Here is a 26,157-nt window from a genome sequence, read left to right as displayed (position 1 = left end):
ACACCTCTTTTTCCATCTTCCTCCTCAATAGAGACTTAAAGGGGTGGGAGTATCAGACAACCCCAAAGCAATCTTGCATCAGCAACTAACAGAGCCACCTTCTAGAGACAAGGTGGTTGAGTTCTGGGATGCGCATCTCGCGTTGGGTTTATGTTATGAGTGGGAAAACATTTGTTTTCTGTACAAACGGTGCAAAACTCTCAGACTGTTGTTAGCTGGGTCTGGTGGCCTGCTGGCTGCTGCTCCTCCACAGCAGCGTAACACTTACCTCCCATTGGGTGGAGGCTGCTCAGGGTGTTGAGGTTCCCAGAGGAGGCAGTCTGCTGAAGGAGCTGCAAATAAAGCTAGACATTACACCAAAAAACAGAACAAGAGTGAGAGTGAGGGCTGGTTCTGCATCTGGGATAACTCTACAGCACAGCAAAGCGAGAGTGCAGAGGCCCCCAGAGAGAAGAGAGTTGAAGACAAGAACCCAAGCCAACACAACAGAAACATGAGGCTTATGACAGCACAGGACAATACGACACAGCTAAAGCCCTGGCCCAGAAGATATTTACAGTCACTGAGTGCCGACCAAGCTCAAGTCCCTGGGCAACAGAACGCAGCACAGCAGAGGACAGAAGTCGAGCAGAGAACCAAGCTCAGCTATGCAATCCACTGCAATGAGAGTCTGCAGATGGAGGACTGCCACGTCTAGTTCCTCGCTCCCGAGTTCTTAGTTCACTCCGCACACATCTTATTTTGCAGATTGTTCCCATCCAGGCACCCAATTTCTACTTCACACTACTATTATTTTAAATATCAAATCTAAACCATTTCAGGGTATTTCTTGGAGTCATTCTTTAGTGGCCACAACGGAACACGAAAAGACCAATCTTTTGATGCTATATATCCATACAGACCCGTTTATCTCCTCCCCCACAAAACTGGTCTTCACTGTTACAGATGACCAAATGACTGACAAACGGACTGATCGTGATCAGTTCAGCGTATATTCTTTCAATTGCTGCCCCCTAACAAATACAACAAGAAGTTGTCCATGAGCTTATGGATCTCCATGATCTTACTATCTTTGCAAACAGCAACCTTTGACTAACAAACCGGCTGAAAACCTTTGCTCCATTCAAAGCCAATCACTTTTCCTCATGTACAACTGGTATCCTCGTTTCTGAATCCTTTATTCAACCTGTTGCCCATTTCCATGAACACCCGATCTGGTTCCTCAGTCATCATGAATCCCTTTAGTCCATATAGGTTTTAGGTTCTCAAACCTCCAGATATAGAATGAGAAAATGTACATACACACAATTTTTATCAGCTTCTCAGTGGGGTCCACACCCCACAAAGATTAAGAAGCACTGCTCTAGTCTAAACAGACTAGAGGTTCAAGTCCACCTATTCCAGAAAGAACCTCATAATTAATATTAATGTACTATCATTTATATACCCACATGTCCTCATTTTTGTCTTCTTAAATACCCTGGGCAATGTGCTCAACCCCAACTGGTGGGCTGTGCACTCTATACTTGGCACCTTCATTTCCTCCCTAAATGAGAACAGTTCTGAGGGCAGGGATCATGTCTAACTGAAACAAAAAGACTGCAGCTCTCAACAAATACCATCATGTGCTGCTGGATGTGGTGATGGCAATAAAAAGGAGACTCTACCCTAAGAAAGAGCTCCAAAACTCTCTAAGAAAGGCGAATGCATATAATGGAGATCATTTTAAACGCATTATCATTTTGGCAGAAGACTAAAATAAAATCTCTCTGAATTTCCTGAACTTACAAGCAATGTTCTAGCACCAAGAAACAACTTAATCTGATGAGATATACCAACCATCTATACTTTTTGACTTCAGAGAAATACTAGCTGGAAAACTGGGATTTCTTCTAACATTTTAGAAATATGAAGACCAGGAGGCAGCAAATTAGCCAAAACTCAATACTGGGAGACAGAAATCATTGCCTTTGTTTCTGTATAGGACAACGTTTTAAAGGAGTAGAGTAAAAGTATATAATTATTCTTATGTGTATATTTTTGGGACTATCCATACGAATCTATTGGTTTCACCACTGATTTTCCTTCATTGACAGCTTCACAGATGAGATAGTTTTCAGTATTTCGTACCGCTATTCTTTTAAGATTTTAAAGCAGTGATAATCCCCTGTAACATATTTGTAGATCTAGTAAATCTAAACACCAAATTAGAGCCTTTGGACTACGTAAGTCAAACTCAAGAACAAGATGGAAAGAGTTAAAGGCCATCCATCTATAATGTAGCGAACTCAAATATACACCTGTAATACTCATTTAATGATGTCTGTGCCAGTATCTTGCTCTCTCAGTCAGTGGAAAGAAACATTTACCATACTCTTCAGGAAAGACTCAATAAGCATTTAATTATGTTCTCTACATCTGGGAGAAAGAAATATGGAGATATTTGGTAGTTAAGATTCTCTTAGGATTTTCTTTTTAAAAAAATGAAGTGACGGGGACACTGGAGATATTTCTAAATCTTTGCATCAGGAAATCAGGATTTCACTTTAATAGTAATGGAAGTCTCAAATTATAACCAAAGTTGTGTTTATACGACAGAGAGAGAGACAGAGAGAGAGACAGAGAGATACACTAACATAACTTAACTTAAAAGAATATTGCATTGCCTAAAGTTTTACGTAAAATTTTGAAATGTTAAAGTCGTAAATGCCATTGTGTCTATTAGCTAGGGATGGCACAAGAAGAAAACAGCTGGGAGCTTGCACAGTCTGCAGAAAGCAAACCACAGAGACTCACTGCTAAATACTGGGGTCCAAGAGTATTTAGACCAGCAAGGTTTCCCCACACAGATGCTGCGCTGATTTGCTGCATCTGCTGCTGGAGCTGCTGGGCCATTCTCTTCTGTTCTTTGTCCTTCTGCGTATCAGCAAATTTTACCACCATGGGAGATGAGCAGCCCTATGAAAACACCAAAGCCAAAGGGTGAAAGTCCTCCTTCTACACGAAGGAAAAATCCTCCTTTGTAGTGACACACAAGATGCATTCTAATTTCATTCACTGCCACACGACTCTCTTCCTGACAGACACAAATGGCAAAAAGACAAATTTAAAAGGGCAACTTCTAATATGTTAATTTTTTAAAAACCAATCATTTTTTTCACTTTAAGATGCTTAGCCTGCTTAACCTTTAGCGCAGTCAGATGCTGCAGAACTTTAATGGCCAACTGTCCTAGCACTCTCAGGCTAAGGAACTTTTCCCTTTCATTCATCTGCTCCCTACCTCCATGGTCTGTGCTTGGTGCATTGCCTTGATAGCCGTCTGTGCCATGGCTCTTGTTGTAAAAGTCACAAACGCACAACCTGGTAAGAGAAGTGTCAATAGCTTCATTCATTCATTTGCTTATTAAATATCCGATTGACATTTACTGAGCACCTGCTATGTGCCAAGTACTATGCTAGCAATAATAGTCACGGTTCCTGCCTTCAGGAGTTAGAGATCTAGTAAAGAAGACAGATACATTGTAACAGTGACTAAGTGCTTCAGTGAAAAAGTAGGGAAGCACAACAAGAAAGAAAGTGCTTGATAAAGGGATAAAGGAGAGAAATCCTAATCCTCTAGTTTCTCTGGATAAGAAAGTGTTTCCATTAAGGACCTGTCCAAGCACAAAAAGAGAAAATTTTAATACATGACACTGAAGTGCAGAATGTAGACTCCTTAGGGGGATGGGACAATTCTAAAGGAATCAGTTGGTAGACGGAACCTACATTTACAATATCAAGCCCAGCCACTCCATCATCACAGGGTCATGTTAGCTAGTGATCCCTGGTTTCCACTGGTCTAACTAAAAGAGACTCTAAATTTAAGACCAGTATCTTTAAAGGCTAAAAATGTACCCACCTCGGCTCAGGCCATCAGGTCCCCGTAATATCCGGCATTCTTCAATCTGTCCAAATGAAGAGAACATGACTCGGATGTCATTTTCAGTGCACTTCTTGGAAATCATACCAATAAACAGCTTCCTGTCTTCCACTGCTAAGAGAGTAAAACACAAAAGGCTTGAACATCATTACTACAAGAGGTAGTATGGCATAGACCCTGGAGTCAGACCATCTATGTTTGGATCCTGGCTCTATGCCTTTATATCATATTACTTGGATTCTAAGATACACATTTTTCATCATTTAGCAACTCATAATCAACTGAACCTTAAAATTGGAAACATTTAGATAAAATATAGTAATTTACGAGCCTGTGAAAGTTACTTAACCATTCTGTGCCTGTCACTTCTGATTAATAGGGATAACCGTGTTTCTCTTAAAGGTAGCTGTAGGTATTAAATGCAAAGCACTCAGCATCTTGCCCAGCACTTAGTGATGTTTGCTCTTACTAGCAGTTCTACTACACCAAAGAAGGACAAGTTTTTCACATTTAATTGATATGACAAGAGAAACAGAACACACCTTTTGGTGAGTGTAAATGTCCACTTTCCTTTTCTGATTATTCTCTTGAGGACTAAGTTCTCCTTCCTACTTGTCCATCTCCCCTTCCCCCACTCTTGTCGTAAGAAATTATATTCATCAAAGACATTCCAGTTTACTCTAAAATGTTCTTGTACTATTTACGTATCAACTCTCTCCATCTCTATTTACCATATTTATTTTAAAGAAAAAAAAAAACCAGACAATTTAGATGACAGATTACTTAGTGCACTGGACTACAATCTTACACCATACACAAAAATTAACTCAAAATGGATTAGACTTAAACGTATGACCTGAAACCATAAAACTCTGAGAAGAAAACATAGGCAGTAAGCTCCATAAAACCAATCTTAAAGATGATTTTTTGGATCTGACTGCCAAAACAAAGGCAACAAAAACAGAAATAAACAAGTGGGACTACATCAAACTAAAAAGCTTCTACAGAGCAAAGAAAATCATCAACAAAATGCAAAGGCAACCTACTGAATGGGAAAAATATTTGCAAATCATATATCTGATAAAGGGTTAATATCCAATATAGAAATAACACCTACAACTCAGGAACAATAAAACACAGCACCCAGTTAAAAAAATGGGCAGAGGATCCGAACAGGTATTTTTCCAAAGAAGACATGCAGCAGATGGCCATCAGGTACATGAAAAGATGCTCAACATCACCAATCATCAACAAAATGCCAATCAAAGCAACAATGAAGTATCCCCTCCCACTTGTTAGAACGGCTATAATCAAAAAGACAAGAAATAACAGGAGTTGGTGAGGATGTGGAAAAGAGAGCCCTTGGTGCATTGCTGGTGGGAATGTAAACTGACTGCAGCCAATGTAAAAACCAACATGGTTCCTCAAAAATTTAAAAACAGAGCTACCATATAAGCCAGTAATTCCACTTCTGGGTATTTATCTGAAGAAAACAAAAACATAAACTCAGAAAGCTGCATACTCCGGGCACCTGGCTGGCTAAGTCGGTGGAGCATGCGACTCCTGATCTTGGCATTGTGAGTTTGAGCCCTACAATGGGTGTAGAGATTATTTAAAAATAAAGCCTAATGGGCTGCCTGGGTGACTTGGTTAAGCGTCCGACTTCAGCTCAGGTCATGATCTCGCGGTTCATGAATTCAAGCCCCGTGTCGAGCTCTGTGCTGACAGCTCAGAGCCTGGAACCTGCTTCAGAATCTGACTCCCTCCTCTCTGCCCCTCCCCACTCATGCTCTGAAAATACACGCTAAAAAAAAAAAATAAATAAATAAATAAATAAAGCCTAAAAAGAAAAATAGCTGCACACCCATGTTCACTGCAGCATTATTTACAATAGTCAAGACATGGAAACAACCTAAGTGTCTATCAACAGATGAACAGATAAAGAAAATGTGGGACACACACACACACACACACACACACACACACACACACACACCCGGGATATTATTCAGCCATAAAAAAGAATGGAATCTTGCCATTTGTGGCAGCATGGATGGACCTTGAAGACTTTATGTTAAGTGAAATAAGTCAAACAGAGAAAGATACTGTATGACCTCACTTACATAAAATCTTAAAAACAAACAAAAAACTCCCTAAGTTCATAGATACAAAAACCAAATTGGTGGTTGGAGGTTGGGCGTAAGGGAGTGGGCAAAAAAGGTAAAAAGGATCCACAGGTGGGGCACCTGGGTGGCTCAGTCAGTCAAGTGTCCAACTTCGGCTAGGGTCACAATCTCCTGGTTCATGGGTTCAAGCCCAGCGTTGGGCTCTGTGCTGACAGCAGGCAGCCTGGAGCCTGCTTCAGATTCTGTGTCTCCTTCTCTCTCTCTGACCCTCCCTCTCTCAGTTTCTCTCTCTCAAAAATAAATAACAAGACTTGAAAAATTTTTTTAAAGGATCAAAAGGTACAAACTTCCCATTATAAAATAATTTAGCCTGGTGACTACAGTTAATAGTAATGTAATGCACATTTGAAAGCTGCTTAGAAAGCAGACCTTAAAAATTCTCATCAAAACCTTTTAATTTTCTTTTTTTTTTAATTTACATCCAAATTAGTTAGCATATAGTGCAACAATGATTTCAGTAGATTCCTTAGTGCCCTTTACCCATTTAGCCCATCCCCCCTCCCACAACCCTTCCAGCAACCCTGTTTGTTCTCCATATTTAAGAGTCTCTTATGTTTTGTCCCCCTCCCCGTTTTTATATTATTTTTGCTTCCCTTCCCTTATGTTCATCTGTCTTGTCTCTTAAAGTCCTCATGAGTGAAGTCATATATTTGTCTTTCTCTAATTTCACTTAGCATAATACCCTCCAGTTCCATCCACGTAGTTGCAAATGGCCAAGATTTCATTCTTTTTGATTGCCAAGGAATACTCCACTGTATGTGTGTGTGTGTGTGTGTGTGTGTGTGTGTGTGTGTGTATGTACAACAAGCACATGACAGAAATTAGATACAAAATCCCAAGTCCTGGGGTGCCTTGGTTATATATATATTTATACACACACACACACACACACACACACATACATACATACATACATACATACATACATACATATACACCGCATCCATTGATGGACATTTGGCTCTTTCCATACTTTGACTATTATTGATAATGCTGCTATAAACATGGGGGTGCATGTGCCCCTTTGAAACAGCATACCTGTATCCCTTGGATAAATACCTAGTGGTGCAATTGTTGGGTCATAGGGTAGTTCTAGTTTTAGTTTTTTGAGGAACCTCCATACTGTTTTCCAGAGTGGCTGCACCAGCTTGTATTCCCACATCAAAACTTTTTTTGTTACTATGTATGGTGACAGATACTAACTAGACTTACTATGGGTGATCATTTCTAATATATACAAATACTGAATCATTATGTTGCACACCTGAAACGAATGTTTTATGTCACTTAGACTTCAATAATGATAATAATAATAATAATAATAATAATAATAATAATAAAAAGATTACTTAAAGCAAACACAACCAGATACCATCAGAATGAACACTAAACTGGCAGAAACCTTCTAAGGAGAAGGCTTTTACACACTTGCTTACCATTGTTCTTCTCACTGTCGGCAGGTTTCATCTGTATAGGATGATGCATCTAAAAAGGAAAACACACAGATACTATCACTGTACACACTGAAGGCATTCAGAAAGATAAGTGAGGACTCTAAAGGAAATATCAAAACCAGAGCCTTAAGAGTTCTCTCTATACTCACGTCTGCCTCAAGATCATTTTTTCCCAAAGTATCAAAATAGAGTATGAATCAAGAGGTTAAAATTCTTTTGGTTAAGAGAGAACTACATGACCTTCAGCCTATGTTCTTTGAAATATTCCCTTTATGTCCTCCTTTACATCAATTTCTGTGGCAGTTACTTTTTCCCCAAGATGGCTTTCAGTGTGGGCTTGACACCTATAAGTATGTTCCATGTGTTAAAACCACCACAGTTCCACTTCCTAGTAGGAGCTTTCTTACCCCTGGTAGGACCTTCATGTTGTGAAGAGCATTCTGCGCCTCTAATGCAGCTTTACGGGTGTAAAATGTAACAAAACAGCACCCTGCAATAAACAAGATTTCACAAAATCAAACCAGTCCTTTGAAAGCAGGTAATTCCTAGAGTACTCCCTCCTCCACAGACATACTGGAACTTCAAAGAGAAGACTGGGTATATTAAAATTAGCATCCCTCCCCCCAAAGAGAGAAAGGGGGGGCAGGGAAAGCAGAAAAAAACCCTACACTACTTTCTATTCATTTTCTATATTGTTATAGTCTTCTAGTTCTACTAAAATTCTTTAGCTACTCCTATAAACTTCTCTGGGAAAGATAACTTCCCTTGTAAAGGTCACAGTACCATGCCATTCGACGTACCCTACTTGGAGCACCGGGGAGTGTGCTGGGCAAGACACTCAGAACAAATAAAAAAGGGGCCTTGCACTCACAGCTTGTAGTCTACCAGGAACTCATTCTTTCTCAGAATAAATCAATCCTTATAGTCAATTTCTACCATACGCCTCAAACATAATAACCATTTATTAAATTATAAAATGACTAAAGAGCAAGAAACTCTTAACACCTTTTTTGGACACTTGGTCCTCATCAAATATAATTAAGATTCTAACAGCACATGGCACTAAGGAGATTTGTAGATTTTGTGATTTGTATCTTTATTAGGGATAGGAGGGGAGAGGTGTGTCTTATAAATATGGGCTCATCGTCCCATGAGATACCATATAGATTCCTTTCAAAATCACCCTGCAATTAAGATTTTAAAGTACTGCATGTTCTACTGCCAGTCGTTAATATAAAGGAACTATAATACTTTGTATTTTTGGTTAACTATACACATAGAGAAAATAATTTATCTGCTTCTTGATCCTCTGCTCTTAAGCTGGCTTCAAACCTAACAATCCTGCTTGCTCACATCTGCACTGTAGAACAGCTTCCACAGAAAATTATTCTAACATCAGTCATTTGGAAAAGAATATAGTATGTGCATGTATAGGGCAAAGCTAGTGCCTCTTCTACCATTGCTCCCATAAAGCTTCTACTCTGCTAGGTATTTCTGGAAGCAACGCAGTCTTTCTTCCATTCATTTGTAGGCTACAACAAACAGGTTACCTAAAAACAGGTCCTTCCTGGTTGCTAAGCCTTCCTATGAAGACTCTGCAACACTAACAGAAATTCATAGGTACAGTGTAGATAGTGCCTTCCTTTCTGCTTACTCTAGCCAAAACACCAAAGAAAACCTTATGTAGTTAGTTTACTTCAACTTTATTTTTGCCATTGCATCCCTAAGATCAAGAGACATTCACATTTAAAAAAAGAGAGGGGCACCTGGGTGGCTCAGTTGGCTAAGCATCTGACTTCGGCTCAGGTCACGATCTAGCAGTTCATTGAATTCGAACCCCACATTGGGCCCTGCACTGACAATGCAAAGCCTGCTTCAGGTCCTGTCTCCCTCTCTGCCCCTCCCCTGCTCGCTCTCTCTCAAAAATAAACGTTAAAAGAGAGAGAGTGAGACAGAGATAGACTCTCACATGAGTTTGTCTCTTAAATTTAGAGCTCTCACAAAGGACCATCTATGATCCAATTTACAAGTTATCCTCATAATATCAACTTAACTTATTTTTAAGCCATTAAATGCGTTTGGGCTGGAAGATGTAACTATTCTAAAAGGAAAGCCCCTTTGGATGTGACCACAGGAACATTCCGGCAATGAGAGACAGCAAGCACATGACAGAAATTAGATATAAAATCCCAAGTCCTGGGGTGCCTGGGTGGCTCGGTCAGTTAAGCATCTGACTCTTGATTTCGGCTCAGGTCATGATCTCACAGTTTGTGGGATCAAGCCCTGTGTCAGACTCTGAACCGACAGCATGGAGCCTGCTTGGGATTCTCTCTCTCTCTGCCCTTCCCCTGCACATGCTCTCTCTCTCAAAATAAATAAAATTAAATAAACAACAACAAACAAAACACCAACCCAAAGCCCTTACCTTTGCTCTGAGGAGGGTTTTGGCTCCTATCCCTTAGGACATTGATTTCATAGACAGCACCATACTGTTCAAAGAGTTCCCTCAAGTCCTTCTCAGACCAGGTTCTTGGAACCTGGCCCACAAACATCTTGATAGCATCAAGATCCGGTTGGTCTGGGTGGTCCAGGGTGCCGTTCATTTTCTTTGAGCTGCATAAAACAAAATATAGCTTCTATTATGCATTCATGGTGCTTTCCAGGGGGATGTTTCTTTTCTTTAAAGATCTCAACTACTTCCTAAAAAAGTCGGGAGAAAGAATTCTACTTCTTTTCACTACAGTCATTCAATTTACCAGAGTTCTCTGGTCTTCCCCTTAGCCATGGCCATGCTTTCCATTAGATCCCAAACTGAAGTCACCATTCTGATTAGGGCATTCTGGGTTTTAACTAAGTAATCAAATGTCACTCAATCCTTGTCTAGCCTGAGAATTCTTGTAAGAACCTAAGAGACAAACTTCCTAAAGCAAGTTTTAGTGGTTTTGAAGCACAGTTAACAAAACTTTTAAAAATGTGCATAAAAATCACAATGGACTGTTGATTAGTGGGTAAGATGCAGGACTCCCCACGTATACAATGACAGGTGACAAGTCTTCTTTCAGCAGATGTTAAAACAAAGCACTTGATTTCCAAGGCCTAAGCTAAGAACAGAACAGAAAGAATGTCAGCCTTTCAATGTTGCTGTCTCAGTCCTTGTCCCAGTGCTCTTAAGTCATGCCTCCAAGACCAAAACAAAGCTTCGCCTTTTAAACTTTCACAAATGATTGTTATGTAGACAATGACAACACCATCCTAGGGTTTTTTGTTTCTGAGTTATCCAACTTACTACTAGTTCTCTAAGACTGTACCAGTTAATTCCCTTACCAAGTGAACCATTACAACATCCACAAACTCTCACAATCCTATCACATCAAACTTGTAACACTCCGGCTTTAATACCTTCATTTTAACCCTCCCACTGCCAAGAACCTAGAGGGATTCCTGGACTACAAATGTTTCCACTCAGAATGAATCAAAGTCCTTCTGGACCACTGTAGCTCAAGATTGTATCTTAGCATTTATCACAACCATTAACACCTTAAGTTCCAAACAGCCAGCATGGCTAACTTTTCTGTTAGTGCATGCTTAATCCAGAAATCACTTCATCATATTCAAATTTGCCACGTCCTCGGGGCGCCTGGGTGGTTCTATCGGTTAAGCTTCCGACTTCAGCTCAGGTCATGATCTCTCAGTTTGTGAGTTCGAGCCCCGCGACCGGCTCTGTGCTGACAGCTCAGAGCCTGGAGCCTGCTTCCGATTCTGTGTCCGCCTGTCTCTTGGACCCTCCCTTGCTCATGCTCTGTCTCTCAATAATAAATAAATGTTTAAAAAAAAAACAAACAACAAATTTGCCACGTCCCAATATCAACCCTAAATAAAACGTTAGTTTCCTTTAAAGGAAAAACAACAGTTTTTCTACCAGTGCTATCTTCTGAACAATATTTGAAGATACTTGAGAATGCTGGATCTATGAAGGTGGTCTAAACTTTGTATTTTAATTCCTACATTTCTTATAACTGAACACCCACAGGAACTATTTACATATTGCCTTGGCTGAATCTAGTACTACATATCAAAAGCTGTAAGGCAAATGGCATATAGACCAACTCTTGTTACCATGTCTGGAAAGGTTTCCCCATGTTCTTTCAGGTAAATTTAGTCTGTTTCGTCAGGACTCAAACAGTACTAAATTTCCCCCTTCGTTATAGTATTTACCACCTTTTAGCATAATCTGCCTATATCTAGCTCTCCCAATTAGACTGAGAGTTCCTTGAAGGCAGAAACTGTTTTGTTTGCTATTCATTCTTACAGTCACACCTGGTATAGCACCTGGTTCAAAGTAAGTCCTCAGATGTGTGGGATGGGAGGAATTTCTTGTTCTCAACAATTCCCCCTTTAATTTAAGCAACTAATCCTGATAAAAATGAACACTGTGCACAAAGAGGGCTCACAAAGAGCAGCTGTTATCCCTGTGATTATTTGTCACCAGATCAATCTACCCCAAGTGTTTTGAAATGCATTATTTTATTGGTTTTCCTTTAGTTTGGAATTACTAAATTCAGGTTGTTGTAAAAATATAATGGGGCTCAGTCGGTTAAGCGTCTGACTTTGGCTCAGGTCATGATCTTGCAGTTCATGGGTTCGAGCCCCATGTCCGGCTCTGTACCAACAGCTTAGAGCCTGAAGCCTGCTTTAGATTCTGTATCTTCCTCTCTCCCTAGCTCACACTCTGTCTCTCTCAAAAATAAACATATATATATTTATACAGATGAAACGTGGTCGCTTTTAGAAGGTAATCCCAATGTTCTAACAAACCACGCTATGATTAAAAAAAAAAAAAACAAAACTCTATGACTAATGAAACAATGGCTGTCGCTCCCAACAACCTGCCTCTAACAAGTTTAATTACCAGTTTTAATATCATTTTATTAAAATGTTGCTGGTCTTTAGTATTTCCATCCTAGGGAGGGTTAAAGGGTTAACACAGAACCCCCAAATGGTGCTCAGAATATGTTTTGATAAGAATGTTGACACTACTTTTGAAAAGAGGCAGGGGTTTATTGATTCATAATTATATTGGAGGCAAACACTCTGTCCGTTCCTTCTGTATTTGTGTGCCATTTCTAAATTTTCTACATCACTGTTTAGTGCAAAAGAATCATCAATAATCAACATATATGAATTACGGTTTATTTAAAAGTTCAGTGGAGGGGGCGCCTGGGTGGCTCAGTCGGTTAAGCGTCCGACTTCGGCTCAGGTCACGATCTCGCGGTCCGTGAGTTCGAGCCCCGCGTCAGGCTCTGGGCTGATGGCTCAGAGCCTGGAGCCTGTTTCCGATTCTGTGTCTCCCTCTCTCTCTGCCCCTCCCCCGTTCATGCTCTGTCTCTGTCTCAAAAATAAATAAACGTTAAAAAAAAAAAAAAGTTCAGTGGAGACTCAGCATTCTAGATGAATACCCTCCCTTTCTCTCTTTACTCTCCAAATCCTTCTCCATTTCTTCACATCCACCTACTCCATGAACCACCCTTTCCCTCTGTATATACCAATTCATTAGCCAGAAGAATCTTCTGGACCAGTGCTATTCAAAGTGCCAAGGACCAAGGGAAATCTTCAAATTTAACCCTTTAGAAACTCCCTCCCCCAGACCCCCATTTGGAGAGAGACAGCAAGCAGGGAAGGGACAGAGAGGAAAGAAAGAATCCCAAGCAGGTCCCTCACTGTCAGTGCAGAGCATGATGCAGGGCTCGAACTCATGGACTGTGAGATCATGACCTGAGCTGAAGTCAAGAGTCGGCCACTTAACCCACTGAGCCATCCAGATGCCCCACCCTTTAGAAACTTTTATAGAAACTGAACTAGGTAACTTTATATATATTCAATCTAATAATAATTAAAAGATACAAAATGCAAGCTTATACCTTATTATCTTGTCTTCCTACTTGACTGTTTTTATTGTATTTTAGAAGTCAGGTCGTGACAGGCTTAGGACATAGTTCTTCACCAGTCTGAGAAGCACTTCTAGAGCACAGCAAATTACCAGGCCATGTTGAAGATGCTGTGGACATCATGTATCCGGAATGTTGCACTGACTTATTCTTTCCTCTAATAAATCCTGGGCACTTATACAGTTATACAGGCCAGACACTATGTGAAATGTGGTATATATTGGTGAATAAGGGAAACATCATTATAAACTTTTATTGTGTCAGAGGAAATGAACAACAATGTTCTTCTATCCTCAACCTTCCTCACATATTTCCAGCATGCATGTTGTCCTTAGAAGTAACCACTGCACAAAAAAGTCACCTGGGAACAAGACTCTCAGTGTGATATGCCAAGGACCCCATGTCATCAAGGTGTGGCATTTACTCTACATATCACTAAAAACACTCTCAAATGTGTGCCTTACCTCCCCATTGATGGAGAGCTCCTCAGAGTCAGTGATCATGAATTACTGATATTTATTATGCCTACTCAAGAACCAATGAATTCAGCAGCCCCCTGGAGAAGTACCTATACTATCCCTGTCATTCTTAAGAAGCAAGTCTATGGAAATTCTTATCCTCTGTGAAATTACTGACCTGGGAGCAGGGTGGGAGAGAGGAAAAGCAGGGAATGAGGGAAGCAAGGAAGGAAGAAGAGAGATAAGGAGGCAGCAAGTGTTTTAGGGGAGAGGCATGGCACCAACCACCTTTTTTTACATTTCTGCTTCTAGCAGCAACTAGCAAATCATTAAAAATGAGAAAATGTGAAAAATCAGGACCAGAGGCTGCCTTGTCTACCTGGATTCTTGATGGAACATGCTATAGGAAAGTAAAAAAGAGAACCATTTTGGAAGAGAAACAGGAGAGACAAAACTAAGAGCTTCATTTTCAAAGCACACATTTGTTCCGAATTCTTCAACCCTCTCTTCTTTCTCTTCTCTCCCTCTCAAAACTTCCTGGCCCCAGGCCCAGCTCAGGGGGGCAGAGTTAATGTCTTGTCCCACTTTTTCCCCATCCCCTGGCTCCACCTAACTATACCAGTGGGGTGAACCTTAACCCAACAAACTGATCTACCGGGTAGCCAGAAATCTAAGACCTATGCTTAAAACAGAAAGGCCTGGCCAATCAAGCTCCTTACGGCTTGGCTTTACCGAGCAAGACAATAGCCACTGGCCACATGTGGTTACTGCATAGGATAAGGAGAGGCAGAGAACATTTTTATCATCACAGAAAGCTCTACGGCACAGAACACTGCTCTACAGAACATGGAACTGGTTAACAGAAACAGGCAGTGATGAAGTCAGAATTCGGGAAGCTGCAAGCAGAGACAGCCTAAGGTGACAAGGTAAAAGGGCAGTGGCAAGAGATAAGAGAGGTCATGCTACAACATCGACATCGATGAAGCCTGAAAACATGATGCCAAGTGAAAGAAGCCAATCACAAAAGGCTACACATTGTGTGATTCCATTTATATGAAATTTCCAGGATAGACCAATCTATAAAGACAGAAAGGTTAGCAGTTGCCTAGGAATGGGGACTAGGGGTGCAGGAGGATGACTGCTAAAGGGTACCAGATTTCTTCTTGGGGTGATCAAAGTGTTCTGGAATTAGACAGCGGAGGCAGCTGTGCAACTTTGTGGACACAGTAAAAATCACTGAATTATGCATTTAAAAGGATAAATTTTATGGTATGTGAATGATATCTTAATTTGAGAGACAAAGAGAGATGGAGCAAGAAAACGGGATGGAAGGGAGAATGGCAAGGCAAAGCCATGCTGCAATCAAGCAGCAGCACGTGCAGCGAGGACAAGAGAACGTGTGTCCTGGGTCAGAAAGAAAGGATTTTCTAAGTCTTCCAGAAAGTTCCTAATTACATTACAGTCCAGCCCATGTGTGCCCTTACAAAAAAACCCTTTCACATATGCTAGCTCCAGTGGGTATCTGTTCTTTGCAGCCAAACAGGCTGGCAAATACTACCTTTACATCTGCTCAAAAATCAATTCCTTGGGTGGGAACAAAATGAGTAAAGGAGATTAATAAATACAGATCTCCAGTTAATTAAGTCATGGGGATGTAATGTACAGCATGGGAATATAATAAATAAAACTATTAACTTTGCAGGTGACAACAGACTTACTGTCATGACCATTTCACAACGTACACAAATGTCAAATCACTGTGCTGCATACCTGAAACTAATATAATACTGTATGTCAACTATACCTCAATAAATTAATAATTTCCAAAACCTTTCATTACTCATTTTTTTCCACTCAACCCTTCTCATTACCTGTTGGCCTCCATTTGTTCATTATACAAACAGAAAAATTTTGGATACTTACCAATCCCCAAGAGGCATAAATATTTGTTGCTTCCCAATCTTCAGCCACCACCCACCCCTACCAGGTCCCTCTGGCTCAGATACTGTGCTGTGGAAAACCGGCACAGAAGAACATCAGAATAAAAAGGACCCAGAAACACTGGCCTGAGTTACTTACCAACTGTTCTCTAGTGAGACAAAATTGTACGTATTCTGGAAGGAAGGAATTTCCTTTTGGATAAAGGGAGATCTTCCTGTTAGTTGGGATGTTAGGTATTAGAAAAAGCTCTTAATAAAGGTTAAGTCACCTTTCAACAACTAAACAGGCTAATGGTGCTTGTGAAGGTTTTCAGCCTTCTTCCCTGAGAAATGGAGATAACACCTAGAGACCTTATTTCAGTAATTATCTTTAATTATTAAAAACAAACAAATCTCACAGGGCTTATCATTCATTCAACTGTATTTCCTAACCTCCTACTATGTGCCAGATACTACACACTCGAGGGGCTATAGAAGGGGACTGAGCAGTACCTGTCCTGAAGGTGATGGCACCAAACAAGTGGAAGAACACAACTATAAGGACCTACAAATATTTTCATGGATGCTTAAAAGTTCTGTGGGGGAAAAAAAATGGGTATGATGGTTTTATTGTATTTGGAAGAGGAGGGCAGGGACTTAAGCTGAATGGACAAAGGGGCTGGAAACAGTGCTGTATAGAATGGAGTGATGTGAAAATGGTAAGAATTCAGAAAAAAGAGAAGAAGGTAAGATAACATTAGGTAAAAAAAGGACTTGAGAAACTTAGGGGAGAGTACACATTTTAGAAGATTAGAAAAAAAGAGAGAAAACATTAGAAAATCACTGAGAATAAACAGATACATTGGAAAGATGCCCTGAAGGGCTTTTCTTGTGATACTAACAGGCTTGGACTTTATTCCAAGATTCTTTTTTTAAGGTTTATTTATTTTTGAAGGAGAGAGACAGAGTGAGAGCAGGGGAGGGGCAGAGAGAGAGGGAGACACAGAATCTGAAGCAGGCTCCAGGCTCTGAGCTGTCAGCACGGAGCACAACGTGGAGCCCGAACTCACAAACTGTGAGATCATGACCCGAGCTGAAGTCGGATGCTTAACCAACTGAGCCACCCAGGCCCCGCTATTACAAGATTTTTAAACAAGGAAGTGATCGGATTGATCTTTTAAAGACAACCGACAATACAGAGGATGAAATAAAAGTGGGGAAATAAAGAGATTTTTGCACAAACTAGCTTCTAAGATTAGGGCCCAGTCTCAGGCAATGCTGAAAAATTTGGGGGCAGAACCCACTAGAAATTGGAGATAACCCAATGAAAAAGATGAGGAAAAGAAGTTACTGATCCCTCTTAGGTTCTAGTACAGTCATTTTGGGAAAGTGTTTTTGCACGGGGAAGTTCAGGGGACATTTGGGGGAAAAATACAGAGATGTGAGAATCAGAAAAGCAATCGGTACCCCCTCAAGCCAAGGGAAAGCTAAAAGGGACTGAGCTACAACTCCTAGAGAACACCCATCTCCTAGGGTATAAGCAATGTAAGAGAAACCAGGGAAGCTGAAGAGTAGTCACAGCAGAATCAAGGACACTGTTAAAAGTAAGAATAGGAACTACAGTTCAGGTCCCCAGCCCTTCCACAGCTCCTCCAGCCATTCTTCTCTTTTGCAGGAAATTTTGAAATAGATACATTGCTAGATCACATTACTGGGCAAAATCACTTGAGAGAGAAAACTACCTACTGATGTCAAGTCTCCTGCTAAAGAGTATGAATTAAAAGAAGGGCTGAGAACCCAACAAAAATGTGGCAAACACACCATTCTCACGAACTTTCTTCTTCCCAAATCTGTGTTTTGGTATATGGTGCCCATGAGAATGGGCCCAAACACTTGCAATAATGAAAGAAGTCGATGGGTACCTGCTCAATGACACCTGAGGCAGCCTGGTCTAGGGGGCAAAAATAAAAAGATTATCATTAAACTTGATTTGAGGTCCAAAGCCGACACCAATTGTCCTCAGGCAAGTCAGTTTACAGCCTCTCAACTGTTTCTCATCTGTAAACAGAGGCAACAGCCTGTGCCCAATTAACCTCCCAAAGCTTTTGAGAAGATGGAAGACTAAAACAAAGGCAAACATACTTGGGAAAACATGCTTCCAACCGCGTGCTCCCTGATCACCTCTGACAGAATGACCTGTATTCAGTCCATTAGCTCTCAAACTTCAGTGTGCATGAAAACCACATGGGGCATTGCTAAAATACAGATTCTGGGGCCTTATTCTAACATCAGAATATCTGGGAATGGGTCCAGGAATCAGCATTTTCATGTTCCAGGTGACTTCCATGCAGTGTTCTGTGATCCAGACTTCATGGGATACTAAATTAGTTTAACCTCTTGAAATATGAGAGAACAGGCTGAGGAAAAATACTGTATCTAAGGACTGAACAAAGGCGGTGGCAAAACAGAGAGAAACTGTTACAATGAATGATAATTTGAGCCACAAAGTCCTAGTTCTAGGGACATATATCTGGTATGCGGGAGTATTTTGGTAATATATATTAAGTCTTTATGATGGCATTGATTTCACCTGTTATCTACAGCTATAACAAAATTTTAGCAGTAAAGAGCTTGCATAAAAAGACAAACCTAAATTACCATTATTTTGGACACTACAGAGAAGGCATAACATCCATATCAAATGAGTGAGCCAGCTAACTTTGAGGTCCCCCAAGCTATTCCACAGAGAACTGTTCAAAATCTGCTATCATCCATACCTGCTACAGATAATCCCAAGGTAGATGGATTTCCAACGGAGGGCTATACTGAAGGACTTAGACTACTGCCTGTTATCTAAGGAATATTCTACCATTTAATATTCTTGGCTTTGAATAACCTAAGGCTCATCCGCTTGAGGTTTCAAGATACTTTGAAACCTAGTTTAATTAACTGAAAACAAGAGTTAGAAATGTGTTCTTCACAAAGTTCAGAATTCAGGTTCCCTGAAGCTACAACTCAGGACCAGGTTAGTATTTTAGCTGTGTACAATGATAATGTCACTTATTGAACAGTATTTTAAACTGATTAGATTTCTTGTTCCCATGTTGAAAATTTGGGCAAATTGCCAATCAAAATTGATACAGTTTTGCTGAGGAGGGGAGGGGAAGAGCACACATCTGACATCCCTGAAATCATGTATTGTGTTGCATTTTCAGTTTGACTAGGAAAAAATCAGGGCCCAGGGATACAGTTTAGATGCCAATACAGCATTCTGCATACATTCCTAAATACACTCTAGTAACCTGTCTCCACTGTGACATGAGTCTAAGAATTTGATGTAAATAAATAACGTCCCAAAAGATTGTTTGAAATTGCATACCCAACACAAAGCAGTAAAGCTAAGGTTTAAAAAAAAAAAAAAATGCGTTGGAATCTATCACATGGGGAAACACTACAGCTTGCTTGAAGGGACTGGAGCCAGCACACTTGAGTTGATGTTGCTGCTCATATATCAAATGTACCCTTTTGTACAGAACTTAGCTACAGCCCCAAGGAAATCAGTAGTAAGGAGACAGAATCAGAGTACAATAGAAAATAATAATACTGTGGACTTTGGCTTCCTCACCGAATTTTTTTCTTCCCTCTTTTAGGGAAAGGGACCAGTTTTACCAAATAACAAAGAAAACAGCCCAGTTCCTCTGCTTATGATAAAAATTAGACAACAAAAATACTTACACAGGACTGGAATTCAAAGAGCAATGATCCACCATCATTTCTGGAAGGAAATCCAACTTAAACGCAGCCATCACCTCACTCTCCCCTTCAGAAGCCAATGATATTAACTTGCTGCACTTGTCTGATCCACAAATACACACAGCTTTAGCTTCCTGGGCCCCACAAAAAACACAAAGTGGAAACAGGAGCTCAGGGAAACCAGCAATAAGTGCCACAGAAACAGGCAGGACTGGGGAGGGGAAAGGGAGTACTGGATTAAAAGGGGGATGTGAGCATGTGAAGGGAGGCTCAGCCCGGCACACAATGAAAGTGCTGATGCGCCAGGCTGGGTTTGTGTGATTTTCCCTGGCGAAGCAGTACTAAGTGCACTGTCAGATAAATAGAGTGTCAGATCCATGAAGATAGCAGTGGCTAACAGAGCAGAAGTAACACTAACTTGTTTCACATCTTCAAACTCCTTTCTGCAAATCAGGTTTTGAGGGGCCCCAAGGCCTGAAACTACCTGAAGCAAAAAAAGAAAAGAAAAAAGAAAAAAAGAAAAGAAAAGAAAAAAGAAAAGAAAAGAATGGAACGGAAAGGAAGGAAGAAAGAAAAAAAAGCTCACCTCATGTGGTCTGAAAATGTTTTTGGAAGGGAAAACTAGGCTGTTGGTCTTGGTTTAAACTTAGTTTTCCATGTGCCAAAGGCAGCAATGAGCACAGTGCTGGGTCCACACTAACCTCAGAATAGTCACATAAGTAGCGGTTCAGACCATCGGAAGCAGGCCAGAGGCAAGCTGGCTAAAGAACTGGTCACCAAAAACTTAAACTGTTCACATACTACCACTTGCACTGGACCAACCTTGATTTCTTAATGGTGCGGAGAGCAGAGTGGTTACCTAATGGTTCCTCATCAGAATGAAGGACTTTTTAAAAATTCCTGCTTCAGTGATCCTCATTAGGTGGCACAGGGAAAATTTCTTTACCCTGAATCTTATTTTGCCAGAAAATTTAAAAAGTAAAAATGAAAATGGGATAGTAATATTCTGCCTTTTGATAGAGTACTAGGAATTCATGTCTTTTCTGTTTTTGACCTTTCCAGAGAAACCAAAAACCAAAAACCATCAGAGTGATGATGAAAAAGAACAGGGACCCACCAGGAACAAACACTCAAATGTAAGGGAAGGACGGAGGAATGTAATCTTAGTCTCTTCATTCTCCGTCCTCCTTTAAACTGATGTTAAAACCAAGATTAATAAACGCACACATAAAAATTCTATTATGGGTGAGCAGTGGAAATGGATATACTTAGCAGTCGAGGCAGATGTGGTGCTCCCGTTCTCAATTTAGCTTCCCATCCTCCAGACAACAAGTGGTGGCATTTCAATATTTAGGCAGTGACTCTAAAACTATGTCTCTGAAGGCTCCCAAGCTGCACAGGCCTTCTTTCCCATTTTTATCATTAGCATTGCCTTACCTCAAAGATTTCACTTCACTCAAGCTCAGTTCACAACACAGGGAATTTTGAAAAAAGGAAGTTATGTTCAGCCTGTAAAGAGGTAAACAAATGAACTCCTAAACGTATAGCGTTACTTAAAAACAAAAATAATGAAAGGCAACATGTCACTGTATGGGCCTAAATGTTCTAGCCTGGCTAACAGTGCCTGACCCCTATCTGCATCCAACCAAGGAACTGTGTCTTCTGTTCGAACATGCAAACATAACCATCCAAAAGTTAGAACTAGAATAGCAGCTAACTGCTTTTGTATTTTGTCAGAGACCCTGGCTCCTGTAGAGACACGAGCGGCAGGAGCTGTCTTCCATCCTGCTAAAGGAGGAAGCCAACCCAGACTGCAGTGAGAGGAGACTGCAACTGGCACATGGCACACGGGCTGCCAGGCGCTGACTGCTGGACAGGCAGGAGACAGTAACCCTAGCTGGGACTGGTTAAGTTACTGGTTAGGTTTGTCCTAGTTTCTCCTATGCACACTGGAGCTGATCACATGCTTCTTCCTACAGAAAGCTATCAGGACCAATAAGTAACTTTGTGAGGTCAGTCAACAACCCAAATTGGGTTCTTTTTAGTTCAAGGATTCTTTTAAAAAGGAAATCAACAAATTTTAAGATAATCTCACTGGTTACTGTTATGCTTTTATTATTCACTAAAAATATTATCTAATTCAATTTCTATTTTAATCAGAATCACATGCATAACAAGAGAGCATTTAATGTGGAAGAGTTTACTGAGCAGCCAGGCACTGCTCAGCATACTGTAAAGATGTGCCCTCCTTAAGTAATTTTTGTCAAGCCAAAGCTTGAAAATCACCGGTTTAGAGTAACATTTTAAAATCCATTTTATGATGTATAAGGCAAGACTTCTTTAAGAACTTAAAAGATGGAAATATTATTACATGAAGGAGGGCACTTCTCTTTAGGCAGGTCACAAGAGTCATCTCAGTATAATAAAATGCAACATGCTTGCGGGAAAAGAAAGCACAGAAATTAATCATAAGTCACAATTTTAGAAAAGGATTACAAAGTTAAATGATGATAAAAACAATTATTCAAATACAAAAATGCAGGTGTTAAGGGGAAATTAAAAAGAATTAGCAGTTATTCACAGAAAACTGCCTGTAAGTTGTTTTTAAATTTCTGATTCAGAAACACATTCCAAGCTTTTCCCACAAAGGATGCATTAGAAATAAAGAGATGGAAGAACGGTTATAACCAATGGTCTGCTACAAGAGGTAACTTTCCCTCAGTCCCTTTTTACCGTGTGTCCTCTCATTATGAGTTTATACACTCAAGGTTTCCTCTTCTTTCCCTTGTGGTCTTAGTTTTCTTTGCTTTGAATATTCTCTACTTCTTTTCTAAGGGCAACAATTCAAAGCCCAATGATGTTAGGGTAGGGGCAATCAGCCTGCCATAACATTAAGAACCAAAATCATTAAAACTGATCAGTAGATAAGGGAAACCCTTTAAAGAACAGCACAGCCTGCATTTAGAACATTGGAGTGGAATAAACACTTTAAAAACTGGACTAGAAGTGCCAGAAATCACAGCAGTCATTTCGTCAAAAGAGTGAAAGAGCAAAGAAAAGCATAGTTGAGCAAAAAGGCTCAGGTGGCACATGCGAACGTCAGGCTATCTTGACTGACATAACCAGGGAGGAGTTCAATGACAAGTGAAGGGATTTTATACTTCTAGCTCAATAATCTAAATGTGTTTTGAAGGGCAAAAATGTGAAGTCTGGTTATATGAGCACAGAGGAAATTAGAGCTTACTGCCAAATTATAAAAGAGAACCTATGTCATTAAAAATCACCATCAGTGTATATGAGAAAAGTGTAATAATCTACGAAAAAGTTATAACCTCAGACAGTTAAGTGGACTGGATATTTCCCCCCAAAGCTTCTGGTAGTTAGAGGATAGAAGGGTTGTAGAAAAGAAGTAAGCAACTGATACCACTTGAAAATAACCAACCACACTTAGAATTTTTAGCTTAAAACCTTTATGGGCTTGAATTTCACTTCAAAAATTGAGTACTTCTAATACGATCAATTGGGAGCCTCCCAGAGCTCCCAATCCAGTACTTTGCATAGGCAAAAATATACTGCTCTGCCCCTCCCCTGTGTGCACTCTCTCTCCCAAAAATAAACATTTAAAAATATTTTTTTTTGATTAACATAAAAGGGGAGCCTGGGTGGCTCAGTCAGTTAAGTGGCTGACTTCACTTTGGCTCAAGTCATGATCTCACAGTTCATGGGTTCGAGCCCCTTGTCCAGCTCTGTGCTGACAGCTCAGAGCCTGGAGCCTGCTTCAGATTCTGTGTCTCCCTCTCTCTCTCTGCCCCTCCCCTGCTCTCGCTGTGGCTCTCTATCTCTCAAAAACAGATAAACATTAAAAAAAAAAAATTTTTTTTTAATTATACTGACCAATTTATGTAATCATCTACTTGACATCTCACTTTGTGGGAGCTTTTTTGTAAAAATGTGGCAGTTAAGTATAATTTTTTTAAAATGTTTTTTGATAGGCAGCTCTTCCTGCCCATGGGTCCTGTCCCTGTAATAAAATCCTGTCCCTGTAATAAAATCACCTTTTTGCACAAAAGCCCAAAACCTCTGAGTTTCCAATAAAAGTCTAGACAATGAAAAAATTTCTGACCTCGGGATGGGGGAGTTTAAATGTTGTAAAACATTTTTTTTCTATTTCAAATCTATAATCACTGTAGGCAAAAAGCACCAAGTTTAGTCATTGTTGTATGCAAATTGGTTTGATATTAAAATGATCATTTATGGTATACTGAGAGGATACGACAAGGCTGACGGGGGAAAACGAACACTTTTGAAATCTAAAAACTTTACTATTTCCTCTCTCTATCCTTAATCACTACTGCCTCCTCCCCCAATCAGTGTCAAAGATAATGACTAGCAGAAAGATCCTCTTCTGTGCTTAGTTTTGTTGGCAAAAGTATAAACTCAAAGCCTCCCTTGGAGTTTCTGAAACTAACCCTGACCTAATAAAACTGTCCTGTCAAATTGTGACCACCCTTCAAATCAGGTCGTATTTTCAGATCCCAAATTGGTTCTGGAATTTAGTGTAATTCTTAGTTTGTAACAATATACTACGTAACTTTAAACTTTATTTCAGCTCCAGTGGTGATTAAAAAATCAGTATGTTGAACAAATTCTGATTCCAGGTGGGTAGTATTTGTGTGGAATCCACTAAGTTCTGTCCTCATCCTTATTCTGGTTTACTCAGGGTCTTCCAGTTTGAACTGGAATGGGGAAAGAAAGTTAGCCGGGTAGCTGCTGTGTGTACAAACACACACACACACACACACACACACACACACACACACACACACGCACGCGCGCAACTAGGCAACAGCTAGTTCAAGTGGGAGATAAGCCTGCTTTGGGAAACAGCTAAGGAGAAAGTTGAGAAAGAAAGAAAATATTTCTAGCTTCTTAGGAATAGGAAATTACACCCCATAATATAGGAAAAAAGCCATCACCTTTCTGAATGCAACGTTTTCAAATCTGCACAACAGGCCTCATGCAAGAAGGTTAAAGAGATGACCATAGAGCACACTCATCCAGCAGTTAGCCCATACCTGTGGCTTTACACCTCTCTGGACTATGTCTTCACTCTAAAAAACCAAGGAAAGAAAAATAAGTGGACCATGCCTACACTTCTCATAATACCAGAAATGTAGTTTCTTTCCAAAGAAATGCCCCCCTTTGTCACCATGGCTGAAGATTTAAAAAAAAAAAAGGAAAAAGGGGGGGGGGGCACCTGGGTGGCTCAGTCAGTTGGGCATCCTACTTCAGCTCAAGTCACGATCTCGCGATTCGCGAGTTTGAGCCCCGTGTCAGTCTCTGTGCTGACGGCTCGGAGCCTGCTTCAGATTCTGTGTCTCCCTCTCTCTCTGCCTTTCCCCTGCTCACATACTGTGTGTGTCTCTCTCTCAAAAATAAAATAATTTTAAAAATTAAAAGAAAAAAGATAAAACAACTCCTTCTCCCTCTCCCATTGTTAAAGTACACAATACCTTAAAATATTAATTGCATTTAACATCTCAAAGTTAATTTTAAAACACCATCAATTTAAAAGATGGGAAAGTAAAAGTACTAAAAGACTTAATACAGGTTTGTCCCTAAATATCACAACAAATAGCAAAACAATGACCAGAACTTATGAGGCTGAATTTCAGTACATTTAGGTCACAAAAAACCTCATTTTTAGCATCTGCTTTTGGATGAGAAACTACGAGAGAGCTAAAGGCTATATAATTCTTTTAGCAATTAAGGGTCATGTTATTAATGTGGAGAGACCACGCTATTTCCCCAAAGCAACCTTCCTGAATAGGCAGGTACCAGGCATAAAACTCTTCAAAGGCAACAAAGTTCCTGTCTGTATAAATGCATCTCAGTGGCCCTAGGGCGGTGGTGAACCACTGAAACCAAAAAAAATCAGAAGATGGGGAAGTTAATTGAAGCTAAAAGCAAACAGACGAACCACAAAACCGATTTGATTTATTTTTAAACATTATCGAACAATCTTGCAAGTAAAGCTGATTGATTCTATAAAGCTGCCCAAATTCCTACAAACTTTCATGTCCACCCCTGCCGGCTATACTTCTGTCTGGCCCTGGGTAAAGACAGAGAACTGCCAAAAGTCATCAAGGATGAAGTCTACTTTGGAAAGTAAGAATTCTGAAAGACAAAGTGAAAACCAGAACTATGAGACACTGCACTCTACCTACCCTTCCTAAAGACAAAGAGGTTCCTGGTCCAAATAGGTGCTTAAGTACTTAATTTGACTTTTCATATGGATCTAATTGGTTTCCAATTTTGCTAATGAAGTAGTGATGCCTCCAATCATTTTAAGGCAAAATCCGGATTAACAAAAAAACTTCTAAAAGCATTTTACTTGGACCTGCCTACATCATCAAAAATTATTAAGAGGAAAGGAACTTACATTTACTAAATTCACAATACCTCACTTAATCCTGTATCATTATCATCATTTAAGGTGGGGACTACTCTAAGGATTTAGATG

At 40.1% G+C, this 26,157-nt stretch overlaps 1 protein-coding gene across 15 annotated transcripts in view; it reads right to left on the bottom strand.

Moving 5' to 3' along the window:
* The window catches only part of CELF1 (CUGBP Elav-like family member 1), a 75,256-nt gene that overhangs the window by 12,071 nt on the left and 37,028 nt on the right, over positions 1 to 26,157 (bottom strand). For 4 of the 15 annotated variants that reach the window (XM_060606646.3, XM_078433459.2, XM_078433460.2 and 1 more), the window contains 7 exons: positions 9,985 to 10,172; positions 7,967 to 8,049; positions 7,542 to 7,590; positions 3,899 to 4,033; positions 3,281 to 3,360; positions 2,797 to 2,958; positions 269 to 344 (listed from right to left, as the gene is read on the bottom strand). In XM_060606646.3, the coding sequence (XP_060462629.1) occupies positions 269 to 344; positions 2,797 to 2,958; positions 3,281 to 3,360; positions 3,899 to 4,033; positions 7,542 to 7,590; positions 7,967 to 8,049; positions 9,985 to 10,162 (763 nt within the window). In that variant the 5' untranslated portion in view covers positions 10,163 to 10,172. Of the gene's footprint in view, positions 1 to 268; positions 345 to 2,796; positions 2,959 to 3,280; positions 3,361 to 3,898; positions 4,034 to 7,541; positions 7,591 to 7,966; positions 8,050 to 9,984; positions 10,173 to 19,616; positions 19,769 to 21,071; positions 21,144 to 24,610; positions 24,746 to 26,157 lie in introns of those variants that run through there. The other 11 variants (XM_078433453.2, XM_078433454.2, XM_078433455.2 and 8 more) reach the window with 9 other exon arrangements.

This window comes from Panthera onca, chromosome D1, assembly GCF_046562875.1.
Source record: "Panthera onca isolate mPanOnc1 chromosome D1, mPanOnc1 haplotype 2, whole genome shotgun sequence".
Taxonomy (NCBI): Eukaryota; Metazoa; Chordata; class Mammalia; order Carnivora; family Felidae; genus Panthera; species Panthera onca.
Note: the sequence above shows the minus strand (reverse complement) of the source record. Positions and strands in the feature narration are given on the sequence as shown.